The sequence below is a fragment of the Bacillus rossius genome, chromosome 13 (genome assembly GCF_032445375.1).
Source record: "Bacillus rossius redtenbacheri isolate Brsri chromosome 13, Brsri_v3, whole genome shotgun sequence".
NCBI lineage: Eukaryota > Metazoa > Arthropoda > Insecta > Phasmatodea > Bacillidae > Bacillus > Bacillus rossius.
In genome coordinates this window covers 3397867-3411135 of record NC_086340.1, presented here as the reverse complement: position 1 = coordinate 3411135, position 13269 = coordinate 3397867, and the positions used below count along the sequence as shown (strand labels likewise).

Sequence of the window (13269 nt, the reverse complement as noted above, 5' to 3'; positions counted from 1 at the left end):
CTGACTCACCCACTGATCACTCCCACGATAAACGGTTTCGTGGCTAGGCTACAGTTGTAACTACACCCTGAGTGTAACCAGGCTCTTTGGTTGAACTTACAACTTTCAACAATAGTTAGATCTCTGCACACTTTATGTGCACAACCTTTCAATGCTTTTTTTGGGGTTTTTGGGTGGTTGGGGGAGTGGGTTGGGCTTCACTAAGTGCTAGCCACAGAGACAGCTTCTGGTGCTGGCAGGACTTGGCATCCTCGGAAAATTTCGTAATATCCTTCGTACATATTTATATGATCGAAGGTAAAACTACAATATGGGAAACTCTAAGCTATATCATTGGCGAAGCGGGAGACAATCTACTGCATTGCTTTTAAGCTATTTTAACTCCACGCTGCTAGATGTCATTAATCTCAAGCACTTCAAATACAGTGTAAGTAAATGTAGTTACAATCTTAGCCGCCAAGTTCGCTGAGATCAATGTATTACGAGTTTCCTATAACAATGCTCGTTGGGTATATCAGTGACGTATATAAAGTTTACATTTGTGGGAAGTTAGGTTATGTTTACAAAGCAATTATACCTTGCGTGATAATGCACGAAAATAATGATATTTTGTCACTTTTCAGAAACAAGAAATGTGTTAACGTATGTGCGCCAATGGTCCGCTACAGCAAGTATGAACACGTAGTTTTTTTAAAATTATTTTCTAGTTATTATACACATTTCGTGTCTTATGATATATGTTGAAGTATTTTTCCAAGGCACTTTTAAACCGAGAAGCAGGCAACTAATAGCAGTAGAGGTAAATATGTATTGTACGGATTAGCGCCAAAACAAATCGTACAAATATGAAATAACTTTCATTATATGCTCTTTTACGTCCTCTTTTCAAAACCGCCTGCGGAGATTAAAAATTCCAATTACTTTTGGAGATATCGCCGTTCTTATTTTGCAATACAAGCCCTATGTAATCATTCAACAGACGCCATTTTATATTTTGCCGTGTGTGCGTGAATGCCTAAATAACAGAAATTTTCCATTAGGTAAGGTTAGTTACATGATAAATACTTCAAAATAAACGGAAATTAAAAATAATATCAATTAATATTACTTGTATAGTTTTAAGTATTTATAATGTAACTGACCTGACCTAACAAAACGGGACAAAGGTAGATTAGGTCAGGTCAGCTACAGTATAAATACTTTGAAACTGAACGGACATTAAAAATAATAAAAATTAATTTTTAATGGTTGTTTAGTTTTAAAGTATTTATAATGTAGCTGACCTGACCTAACAAACCGGGAAAAAGGATGAACAGTAGGAACTCACGTAATTTTCTTTTTACGTGATGTAGTCGTTCAACTACGTCGCGAAAAAAAAAAAAAAAAACTTGTAAACAAGCAACAATGGTGAACGCGGGAAGCCTACGATTCACTTATCTTTCTGGACATACCCGAATACTCACGTTGGCAAGCCTTCTTTCAACAGACGAGAGGCTAACGCCCGATCGTGCATCTTCGGTTTTTTTTTTTGTTTGTTTATTGTAAATAAATATGCAACTCATAAAAACTAATGGTCAATTATATTATGTTAGCTACATTATAAATACTTCAAAACATTGTGGATGGTTGATTTGGTTAGGATAGCTACATTAAAAATACTGTGAAATAATGTAAACGGTTTTCTAGCGCTGGATAGCTACATATTAAAAAGTTATTTGCTAAGCAACCATAAAATGATTTTACAGTTTTTTTTAATGTAGCTATACTTACCTAATATAACCAACCATCTACAATGTTTTAAAGTATTTTTAATTACTTCTTGCTAATTTTAAGAAAAGAAGGCTTGCCAACGTGAGTATTCGGGTATGTCCAGAAAGTTGTGTGAATCGTAGGCATCCCGCTGAACTCCGCATCAGTGCACAGCATGAAAATTAAAAAATTCCATATCTCCTAAAGTAATTGGAATTTCTGATCTCCGCCGGGTTTAATGAAAAGAGGAAGTTAAAGCGCATAGAATAAAGGTATTTTCAGATTTTTAAAATTTTTTAAAAAAAAAATCGCAAAAAAATTAATATTAAAAAATTTGATATCTCCAAAAGTAATTGGAATTTTTTATCTACGCAGGCGGTTCTGAAAAGAGGACGTAAGATAGCATATAATGAAAGTTATTTCATATTTGTACGATTTTTTTTGGCGCTAATCCGTACAATACATATTTACCGCAGTGGATAAATCTAAATGTTACGGGGCATGATTAAAATTATCTAAACAAAATACAAGTAGTGGTTAGGACACTTCCGGAGAGGATTGTACGGCTGTTGAAGGTTGTGGTTGAATGGGGCGTGGTGATGTGTAGAGTGGATGACAGGAAGGGCTCTACAGGGGAGGGAAGATGTACAGGTTGTGGAAGAGAACAGAGTAGGTGAAGGCAGTCGCACCTTGTTGGTCCGGGGGGCGGGTTGAGGTAAGGGCATTTAGGAGATAAGAAATAACAGTAGAGAGTGTAGGAAGAATAAGGTGGGTGGACGGTGGGAATGGCTTTGCCGTTGGATAGTAGCCCAATTGCGAGATGATACGTACATACTAGAACTAAAATTAAGTGGGAAGGGGGAATATAGTTTTTGAACAGAGCTGCCTTACCTAGGAAACAAAATTCCAAAAATAGTAATTTTGATCACTGCTAATGCGGGTTCATTTTTCTGCAAGGGTCTTGTTGTAGTCCCCACTGTTTTCTGAAATGCTGAGTAGTCACATATTTATTATCACAGTTTACTTGCGATTGGTGGTCTTTTACCCAGGTCTAAAGAGTAACATGGTGTTTGGGAGGTCGACTCAAACAGTGCACAAGAGAGAAGGTACATAGCTTATCTGTGGTCTGACTTGACGCTCTGTGTTTCCTCCAAGACTGGCGTTCCGCTCGCTGGTGAGGAAGTACGAATGCGACCTGTGCTTCACGCCAATGATTATTGCCGAATCCTTCTTGGCCTCTCCGAAAGCAAGGAGCAGTGAATTTTCAACTAACAAAGGTATCTTTAATCTTTTTATTATTATTATTATTATTATTATTATTATTATTATTATTATTATTATTTTGATGATCAGAGCTGATTTTGCTCAGCGTTTAACTACACTTAAAGATATTTTAATCTAAACATTTTTCTTCGTTACATTAAAATTAAAAAAAAAAAATATTTTAATATAATAGGCCCTTCAAGTTATTGTGAAACTTATCGATATCCTAGATTTTACTATCATCACACAGTAAGGAACTACACATGAGCCTGTAACATACAAACTTTTTTTCCTTCTATCAACTACAGTTCTTTAATAAGAATTATTTTACGCATTGAGAAGTAAGGTAAATGTATTACATATAGTAGTATTATATATAGTCTTAATATTATTTTAGGATTACGAAATCTTGGGTATCTTTGTGGGGCTCTGTAATTATGTTCAAAATGTGTTTCTGGCTGACCAGTGACTTTATTTTGGAAGAATTTGAGAATAAGCTGGTTATGAGGTAACTCCAGACATAGGCTGAGCACAAGTTTGAATAATCCCAGAAAGTTCTTAACACGAATTTACTGTTGCTTGTGAAAGTGTGGCTCCAAAGTTCATGCTGATTTTGTACAGTTAGTGCATGATTGAACCAACTTTGTCTTTCTTTTTTTGTAGGTGACAGACCTCTTGTGGTGCAGTTTGCCGCTAACAACGCAGACGACTTCGCCAGAGCAGCGGAACTCGTGGCACCGTAAGTAACTGGTACTCGTAACATGTTGTGGCAGTATGTTTTGTGATGAGTGGTAAAAGTTGTAATATTTTAATTTTGGTTGCATTAGTAAAAATTATTGATTTTGTTGGAAAGGATTGAAAAGTATTCAGTTATAAAAATTATATTACGACTTCTTCTTTTCTATAGCAAAATAGTGTATTATGCAAGGTAAATATAATATTACGATAGTCTTAACATTATTTTAGGATTATGAAACCTTGGATATCTTTGTGTGACCCTGATTTGTTCAAAATGTGTTTCTGGCTCATCAGTGACTTTATTTTGGAAGAATTTCATCATAAGTTGGTCGTGAGGTAACTCGAGATGCAAGGCTGAGCGTGTTGTGGAAACACACACAGTTGTTGCTGAAACACAATATCTGTGCATCTGGGAAGTACGTCAACTACAAACTTCAAAAGACACTACAGTGCCTAGCATAGTGGGCTAACCAAAAATTAAAGCACTATATTGTTATGTCCTCTAGAAATATTGTACAAAGGGTTACGTGGAATATAAAAAGAGCTTGATGTCCCAGCTCGCTTACAGAAAGTGTTCCGTGCCATTACTCCTTCCAACACCTAGCTATGTTACTTATGTCATCATACACACACACACGCATACCTTTTGAATGCTAGGACTTTGTGCAGTTCCATTTTAATTCATGTTCAATTTCAACTCAAAATTTCCCGCATGATTATGACATGCAAGCAGCAAAGTTTTATTATTCGTAACAGTTGTGTTCATATTGACATTGGAGTGAGATGAAAGTTTATTTTTTTTTTATCTAGGGAACCTGTTTATGAATTAGTTCATTGCAAAACTGTAATAATTATTATTTTATCATTAAATTGTGTGTGTGGGTGGGAAGTACATACTAATTGGTCTACAAGATGTTTTAAAAGTCTCAGTTTGTTAAGAATGGTTTAAAAGCATCCATAGTGCAGACATCAACTGGGAACATTTTAACAGCCAACATCGCTATGTACGGTGACCTTAGAATCATAACTTGATGTAAGCTTTTTGACATACGCCATTGCTAAGCACATGTATGTCTGTAGAAGAAAATTACAAAAAAAAACCAAAAGACAAAAACACAAAATTAAGCAAAAAATTGCTGTTGTCAACAGGATATAAACACCACATAATATTCCATAACAGGAATATGGTCACCAAACAAAGAAATACAAAGAAAAATGGACTAAGAGAACAAAAAAAAAAAACACAAATGATGACAACACAAAAATATTGAACCCAAAAAAATTCAGCACAACAGTTGAAATGAGACAGAAACACGACGAAACGAAAAGACGAAACAAAAACAATAGTTTTCCAAAACAGAAACAAGCGACGTTTCGGGAACTGCTATCTGCTCCAGTCCTCAGGCAGAGACGCACATGGTACGAAAACACAGGTGCGACTCATACTTCATGCTGTATGTATTTCTGTGCGTAACGACTCTGCAGCCGCGACTGTGTGAGCGAGGGGGACTCTGCCGCAGGTACTGCGACGGAGTGGACCTGAACTGCGGCTGCCCCCAGCGCTGGGCCATGAAGGAGGGCTACGGGGCCGACCTCCTGGCGAGGCCGGAGTGCATCAGGGACATGGTCCTGGCCGTCAGGAACAGAGTCCCGCGGCCGCTGTCCGTCTCCGCCAAGTTGCGGCTGCTCCCCGACCTGAGGTGGGTCGTGCCGGGACGACTGTCGAAGTCACTTGCAGTGTTTGGTCTGCTTCCTTGTACCTATTCTGTAACAAAACTTTTCTTTTTAAAGCTTTTAGAGATTGTTTTAAGAACAACAATATCTAACTTGAAGACAGGTTCAAAAGCTAGTAATATATCATCAAAAATATTTTATAACTAGGGAGGCCCCTTAATAGGCAATAGGAAATAAACTTCTAGCGCCTGCGGCATTGTCAACACGCACTTCGTACGTGTACTGCATGTTGCATCTAACCCCCTCCAACGCATTTGATTCTAAATTGGACTTTTAGTAAGGATCCCTAATGTTATTGATAATATAATATAGCCTATAGCCTCCCTCGATAAATGTACTATCCAACACTGAAAGAATTTTTCAAATTGAACCAGTGGCTCCTGAGATTAGCGTGTTCAAACAAACAAACAAACTCTTCAGCTTTATAATATTAGTATAGAATATAATTTGGTTTGGTAAATTGTTTAAAAATTGTGGTGAATGATAAAATCTGGCGTGAAGAAGACATTTGTTTGCTGGTGTGAGTTTGATCGCTGCATAAAGATTCTGATCTGCAAGGAATTGAAGCAATGTGAGGTGTGGGTGCCGTCCATCACCGAGCCCTGAAGGCTAGAGGGGGCGTGTGTTGCCGTGACAGGCGCACGGTGGAGCTGTGCCGGAGTCTGGAGCGCGCCGGCGTCTCCTTCCTGACGGTGCACGCGCGCACCCCGGACCAGAGGCACCAGCCCGTCGACGTGGCAGCCCTGCGGCAGCTGCGGGAGAGCGTGGCTCTGCCCCTCGTCGCCAACGGGGACGTGCGGAGTCTGCAGGGAGCCAGCCGGCTGCAGGAGGCCACCGGCTGCCAAGGTGAGGCCCGCGGCTCTTCCGTTGCATCGCGTCAAATTACCACTATTTTCCCAAGATAGTATTATTTTTTTTATTATGTCAGAATGATGTCTCAGTCGCATTACTTGGTAGCGTAAGAAAAACATGTTCATAAAAGGGAGTACCTATTTTAAGTTTCACTTTTTCTGAGGCAAAACAATACCTGAAGAGATTTTCTTCAGACTATTGCAAAAGCTCTTTGATGTCAGCTTAACTAGATTTGAAGGCCTTTGAAGTCAAAGGTAAATGGTATGGTTACGTGAATTAAAAATGAAAAAAAATATTGATAACAACTTAATGAATATAACAGTACACACTTCCAAGAAGACAGAACACTAAATAAATAAATAAATAAATAAATAAATAAAAGGAGGGGGGTTGTCTGCAAAGTCGGTTTACGGACGATAATTTTACGTGATAACGTCATAAGAAAACATTGACTAAAAGTTGCATACTTTTTAATTTTCAAATATTATTTACAGTTTCTGCGAATTTAATTGAAATAATTTGTTTAAACATAATCACGAACAATTGGTTAAAAAAGCCCGCCGTAACCTGTTTGATATTATAGAAGATTTTCTCGCCCGGTGGTTGGCCGGTTCTCGCACGCTCGGCTCAGGCGGAACGTGACAATTTTTTCGTGCGTGCAGCCGGCGTTTGTCGATTTGTAAGGCGTTATCTCGTCAGTGAAAATAAAAATATAATTTTGTTGTTTGTGTCGTAGTTTGGCTGGTTTTTTCGTGTTCTATCTCTTTCAAAGTAGTGTGTACTATTGCAATGATTTTAATTGCCAACAAACTTAAGTTTAAGATGTCTGTAGACAATAGCAGGCCCGATTTTCGTGAATATTTAAAAAAAAAAATATGTGTGTTTATACATATTTCTGTTGCATGTGTTTTTCACAATTGACTGTCAAATTCACTTTTTATTTATATTTTGATACTTATCCATAGGCATAAAAATAATTAGCGGTTGTCAGTTCCTTCATGTTCCATTCTTCCTCCTCCCTTTCTTCACGACCACAGTTCTGGCCACCCAGTTTTAGTAGCATCCGGGTGGGTGAGATGCAGGTACCCATCTCGATGCTCTGGAGTGACCTTCAGTGGCTGAATGTGGCCTTGTCGTCTCTTGGGGTTCCTCATTGCGACTGGTTTCTACCTCTGCCTGCCGGAACTGTTTTCACTTCAAGACACCAGCGACCTCCAGCTGGCCATTTGACCGAGGGGACCACTCGTTTATGGACTCATAGTGCTTACTGCTCCCTGCCGGTTTACGGGCACGCTGTTTCGAAAGGTTAACAGCTTTTGAACTTTCGTTTTTTTGGACTTGTCCTCTTCCTCTGTTTACAGACACCTTAGTGCGATATTGTACAACTTGTCACAGGCTGTTTGGCATCCAGTTTTTATTTATTTTCCTTCAGCAAAGTCCGTAAAGGAGGCCAGGTTCGGATGTTGTGTTTTGTCGACGATTGCCTTGACATGTCTTTACTGACCATCGATCTTTGTGCGTGGTCTGGCGGGCACCCCTGCCTTATCAAGATCCCTGAACGAAACTAGCAGCAGGCTGAGTCGTGTCTGCATGCGTGACTGCATATCGTGACTCGGCCGTGCACTCATTACTCTGTTCTGTTGAGTTGTGCCGAGGTAGCTATCGTGTCATCTGAGCCGATGAGCATCCCAACGTTGTCCTCTCAGAGTAGCAGAGCTCCCGATAAGAGCGGCAAGCACCGGGGAAGGCATCTCAAACTACCACTATTTTTCTAAGAAATTTTATTTTTTTTATTATGTTAAAATGATGTCTCTGTCGCATTACTTGGCAGCGTAATAAAAACATGTTCCCGGTTACACAAAAGGGAGTACATACCTTTTTTAAGTTTCACTTTTTCTGAGGCAAAAAAAAAATCTGAAGAGATTTTCTTCAGACCATTGCAAGCTCTTTGATGCTAGCTTACCTAGATTTGAAGGCCTTTGAAGTCAAAGGAAAATGGTAAAGGTTACGTGAATTAAAATTAAAAAAAAAAAAATATATATTGATAACAACTAAACAAATGTTTTTTTTTCTCGTAATGAAATAGTACCGAGTTTTGATAATAGACAATTTAATTAGTGTAATTTTTTTTGATAACAATAGTTCCGTTCTTTTTACTATAAATTACAGCATTACTCTATGCTTGTGCATATAATCTTATTTTAAATAATTGTAACGGTACAATCGCAGTAGATGATTAGTCGAATGCACGAGCCCCGGAGCGTTGCCGCTGAAGGGGGCCAGCGTGTGTGTGTGTGTGTCGCCCCAGGGGTGATGAGCGCGGGGGGCCTGCTGGCCAACCCCGCGCTGTTCTCGGGGCAGCCGCGCACGCCGCTGGACTGCGTGCGGCGCTGGGGGGTGGGGCTGGCCGCACGAGCCTCGGAGCGTTGCCGCTGAAGGGGGACAGCGTGTGTGTGTGTGTGTGTCGCCCCAGGGGTGATGAGCGCGCGGGGCCTGCTGGCGAACCCCGCGCTGTTCTCGGGGCAGCCGCGCACGCCGCTGGACTGCGTGCGGCGCTGGGTGGGGCTGGCCGCTCGCACGGGCGCCTCCTACCAGTCCCTGCACCACCACCTGGTCTTCATGCTGGAGAAGGTGCTGGGGCGAGACCAGCGACTCCGGTTCAACGCCCTGAAGCGACGCGACCAGGTCAGGGCGGGGCTCGGGAGTCAGTTTATGGCGTGCCGGCAGCAAGAAGACAATTGGACGTAGTTATGCAAAAAGGAACCAACCCACATGAAACCTATTCTGAGTATTTTGAAGTTAAAGTTAATTATAAATTGTAATTCTCGTATTGATAACATAATGTGGGTATAATTTTAATGGTCCAGTATAAATACTGATATAATAATAGCAACGACGGTACGATCAACCTTATACTATTTTAATTTATTTTCAAATAAAATACAACAAAATTGTGGGTTGGTTCCTTTTTGCATAACTACGTCCAATTATGAGTGTGACGTCATCGCTAAACAAGAATCTTCCCTCCTTCCTCCTCTCCTTATTGCCCCCTCCCTGGTGGTCTGTGCTGCCTTCCCTCCTTTTCCCCTACTCCAGTCTTCTCTCTGCGCATGCGCTCTAGCGGCCGCTCGCCCTGGTAGTTGCAACGGCTGCCTGACGTTCTTATTATTTCGGGTTCGAACGAGGCAACATGTAATTAATTGGGTAGCAGGTAGTTCTCCGTGTCCGAGGTGTGTGGGCAGCACGAAGGTTAGGGTATGTGATTAAATTTGGATTAGCCTTTTCCTAAATTTGTTTTTGGATTGCCTTTGGAAATTTTGTTTGGCTTACCATTAGTTATATCGTGTAGGAATCATTTGTGTGCAATAGTGTAGCTCAGACGTTTTGATTGTGAGTGAAATTCAGAGACTGCCAGCAAAAACCTGTCAGGGAATTGGGTATCGAAGAAAGTCAGGGGTACGTTTGAAGTACAAGAGTGGCGGGGTGAATATTGCAAATGGCAGGGAAACTTGAATAATGCACCAAACAAACCACTGGCTCAAATCAGTTTCCACTGTGTTTCCAGTTTTCGATAACATCCTGGATTCTCCCCGGAGCCGATAGATTTGATTGCTGCACCACTGTGGCTCTATTGGCAGTTACTGGTGGCACAACTATTGTGCTGTCTCCTGCAGTAGAAACATGTTTCGTTTCCCGTTTTTGTGTCGACTAAATGTGTATTTTCATTGCAGTTTGAGTTTTTATAAATTGTTGAAAAATTACAAAGATTTTTGTGAGGCTCTTAGCAGGGTTTTTCTTTGTTATTTTATTAGAGATGCCAAAGTATAGACAGTTCCGCGATTCTGATGCTGATTTTATTACTACATACCTCTATTCCTAGCTTAATTCAGATTCTGTAACGGCTGAAGAAGACAGGTTATTGCTAGAGATGGACAAAGTTTTCCCCAGATGGTAATTATAAAATCAAGCATTACTGTATGTGTCCTGAGTTTTTTGAAATTGAGATGCATCTGCAGGGGTTCATGTTCACATATGGCCCAGAGGGTGAAAGAGTCAATAAACAAAGGCAGTCTAAAGTGGCAAAGTTGGGGGGGGGGGGGGGGGAGGGGACCTGACTTCGACCTCCCCATGATTCTTGTTACAGTGAAAATGAAAAAAATAGAGGGATCAATTGTGACATCACTAATTTTACTTAAATATAGGGATGGGTTGGTCGAATCCTCGAATCCCACCGAATCTCTAGTATTCGAAAGATTCGAAATTCGAGGGAAAAGATTCGGGATTCGAGGAAAAATATTTAAAAACTTAAATGCTTGCAATTTACTTGGCCTGTTTACGTTTTCCTTGGAACACATCCTATTGAGGTACAGTAGAACCTCGTTAATACGTGATGGTCGGGACCGAGCTAATCACGGATTACTGAATTCCATGGACTAACGATTAAAAGCCCGGAAGGTCTTGTCAAGCTTCTCAGACACCGGCGTGCAGCTGGGTTAAGGCCAAGGTCATGTGACGTAACATCTCCCGAGGCTTACTGCGACTTGGCAGATGATGGATAAAAAATACTAAACTCCCCATTATTCGTGTTAATTGGGACCCGCCGATGCCCGGATAATTGAAATCCTGTAAAAGAATTAATAAACCTGGATAATCCGTTCACGGTACCGGTAAGGGCCGGTCGTCTTCGAATTAGTGTTTCGGCTTAAAAAAATACAGCACTGCAGGAAACATGTGAGTCCAAAAAGGAATTGTCTTGATCCAGACCGTGTCAAAATCCTTCTTTTTTTTTAAATAAAAATTTAAAGGGTTAAATAATTCTGCATAATGTTTAATTTTTTCTCTTAACTTATAAATTATTTTATAATTAACCCTTGAGATCTGGATTCGGATTCGAGGGGTGGATTCGAGGTACTGTTTGGGATTCAAATTCAAGATTCGGATTCGGGAAAAATGGGATTCGACCCATCACTACTTAAATATTTTATATATTTTACATAAATATAATGTAATTGCTGGTTGAGAGTTGGTTGGGGGTAATGTTTGTGGAGCAGGTGCTGGACTTCCTGCAAGACGAGCTGGGGGTGGAGGTGTGTGGGGCGCCCCCCGAAGAGGCCCCCGAGGAGTGCAGCTACAGCGAGGGCAGCTACTTCGCGCAGGCCGTGTGCCGCGCCCGCTCCCCTCCCCCCGCCGAGGACTACCTGGACGGGGCCTGCTGCCTATATGCGTAGCGAGACCACCAGCCCGCTCACGGGACGCCTGCGGGTGGCACGGACACACGTTTGAGTTTGTGATTTAAACATCCAGAAGATTTTTTTAAGAACAGAATAATACAATACAAACCTGATTACCAGGTTAAACATTTTACAAGGGAGAGAATCTGTGAAGTCGTTAGAAAATGGTGGCAATTTTCTGTGGTTGGTGAAGAGAAAAATAAAGCCACAATTTTTATTTGTGATTATATTTTTTTTTTGCTAGACCATCTTCAGAGTAAGTAGGCTTAACAAAAAAAAATGTTTTATTCTATGGAAGTCAAATTATTCTTGACACCCAATAAATTCTTGCAATTCAGGCCATAGCTAGCCTGTAATGTCTGTATTGTTAATCTCTCCCTAAATGCTTTAGAAATCATATTTTGATTATTTTATTGTTTGCAGAAACAAACTACAAAATCTGTGATAAAAACAGAACTGCCAAATTTGGACATAATGCACATTTGGCTCTGTGGTAAAGATTTGTTGCAGGCAGTTTATGGTGAGTGTTTTTGACTGTTTATATTTAACAAATGACAAATGCCAATTGTTTTTTTGAATGTAATGTGCTTGTGAATGTTTTGTGTGCCATTTTTAAAAGTCAGTTGTGTAACCTATCATTGCGAAGCAACTTTTTTCATATATGTAGTAGACTTTTGATAGTCTGGCATCCAAAGGTCCAGAATGCCCGATGGTCCGGCACCTGAGAAGAACGTGCGAACTTCAGCCAATTAATTGAATTTAAACTACAGTATTTTCATCTAAGGTCGAAAATGCCTTTACAGTCGCACATAAGAGGTAGTTGTGGCACTTTGCGCGGACGTGGCTTAGTTGTGAGCATTCAGTGTGGTTCGGGATCGCTCGGAAGTGATCGGCCCACTTCGTGTTTCTTCAGCAGAACTCGGCAGTTGTTGAATCAAGTTTTGGCCGGTATTTGTGTTCGAATGTTTATCCTTATGTTCCTGCAAAACATTTTTTGCTGCCAAGCACTAGCTTGCAGACAGATATATTTGCTCTACAACTTAGTGTGTAGCGATTGCGGAAGACACTGCCTGGTACTCCGGCAGTTTCAAAAATCCGACACATGCAAAACCCCAAATGTGCCGGATTATCAGAAGTATATGGTACTTGTAATTAGATGTCGTGAGAAATATTCAAATATGCTATCTACCTTTTGAAATTTTATTTAGGTTTTTGTGGAAGTGGAATGGATCTCTTTTGTTTCTACTTAAATCACCTTTTAATAGTGAGGTGACCAAAAATTAGTGGTCATTCTTCTCTTGTGTATCAATTAGAATCGGCCTTATGACTGTTATGATTACATGGACTCCATGTTATGCATTTTTACTCTGAATTTCAAGTGATGGTATAGTACCGTATTTACAAGCGTATGGCTCGCAGATTTTATGCCAATTTTTTTGTTTAATAAAATGTACTGCGCTCCATGTACGAATTTTCCATTTTGGATAAAAATAAAAAAATTAACATGGCACTGTTGTGGTTGACTTTGTGCTTAAATAATTAGCCTGTGTTTGGTTTTAATAAATATGTCACGAGTAAGTAAAAATTGTTTAGTTATAATATATCAGCATTGTGTTTAAGCATCGTGAACTGCGCCGTTAAGCTGAGTCTGCTGCCGAGCTGTGGTACTTGGCAAGGGGGGAACCATCAAAAGAGAGAGAGA

General features: G+C 40.2%; 1 protein-coding gene across 1 annotated transcript; it reads left to right on the top strand.

Annotated features, from left to right (window-relative positions):
- The first annotated feature begins 513 nt into the window (after nucleotides 1–513).
- LOC134538116 (tRNA-dihydrouridine(20a/20b) synthase [NAD(P)+]-like) lies at nucleotides 514–11791 on the top strand. The gene is made up of 7 exons (XM_063379144.1): nucleotides 514–671; nucleotides 2905–3026; nucleotides 3676–3751; nucleotides 5271–5450; nucleotides 6122–6330; nucleotides 8810–9021; nucleotides 11388–11791. Exons 1-7 carry the CDS (start codon nucleotides 589–591, stop codon nucleotides 11562–11564), a joined length of 1059 nt encoding a protein of 352 aa, XP_063235214.1. The 5' UTR covers nucleotides 514–588; the 3' UTR covers nucleotides 11565–11791.
- The last annotated feature ends 1478 nt before the right edge of the window (nucleotides 11792–13269 follow it).

Excerpts from the sequence above, each read along its gene's own strand:
- LOC134538116 (XM_063379144.1), top strand. The coding sequence starts at position 589 with ATGCACGAAAATAATGATATTTTGTCACTTTTCAGAAACAAGAAATGT. Across the intron at positions 5,451-6,121 it reads CGGCTGCTCCCCGACCTGAG|GCGCACGGTGGAGCTGTGCC; the intron begins GTGGGTCGTGCC and ends TTGCCGTGACAG. Across the intron at positions 9,022-11,387 it reads CCCTGAAGCGACGCGACCAG|GTGCTGGACTTCCTGCAAGA; the intron begins GTCAGGGCGGGG and ends TTTGTGGAGCAG.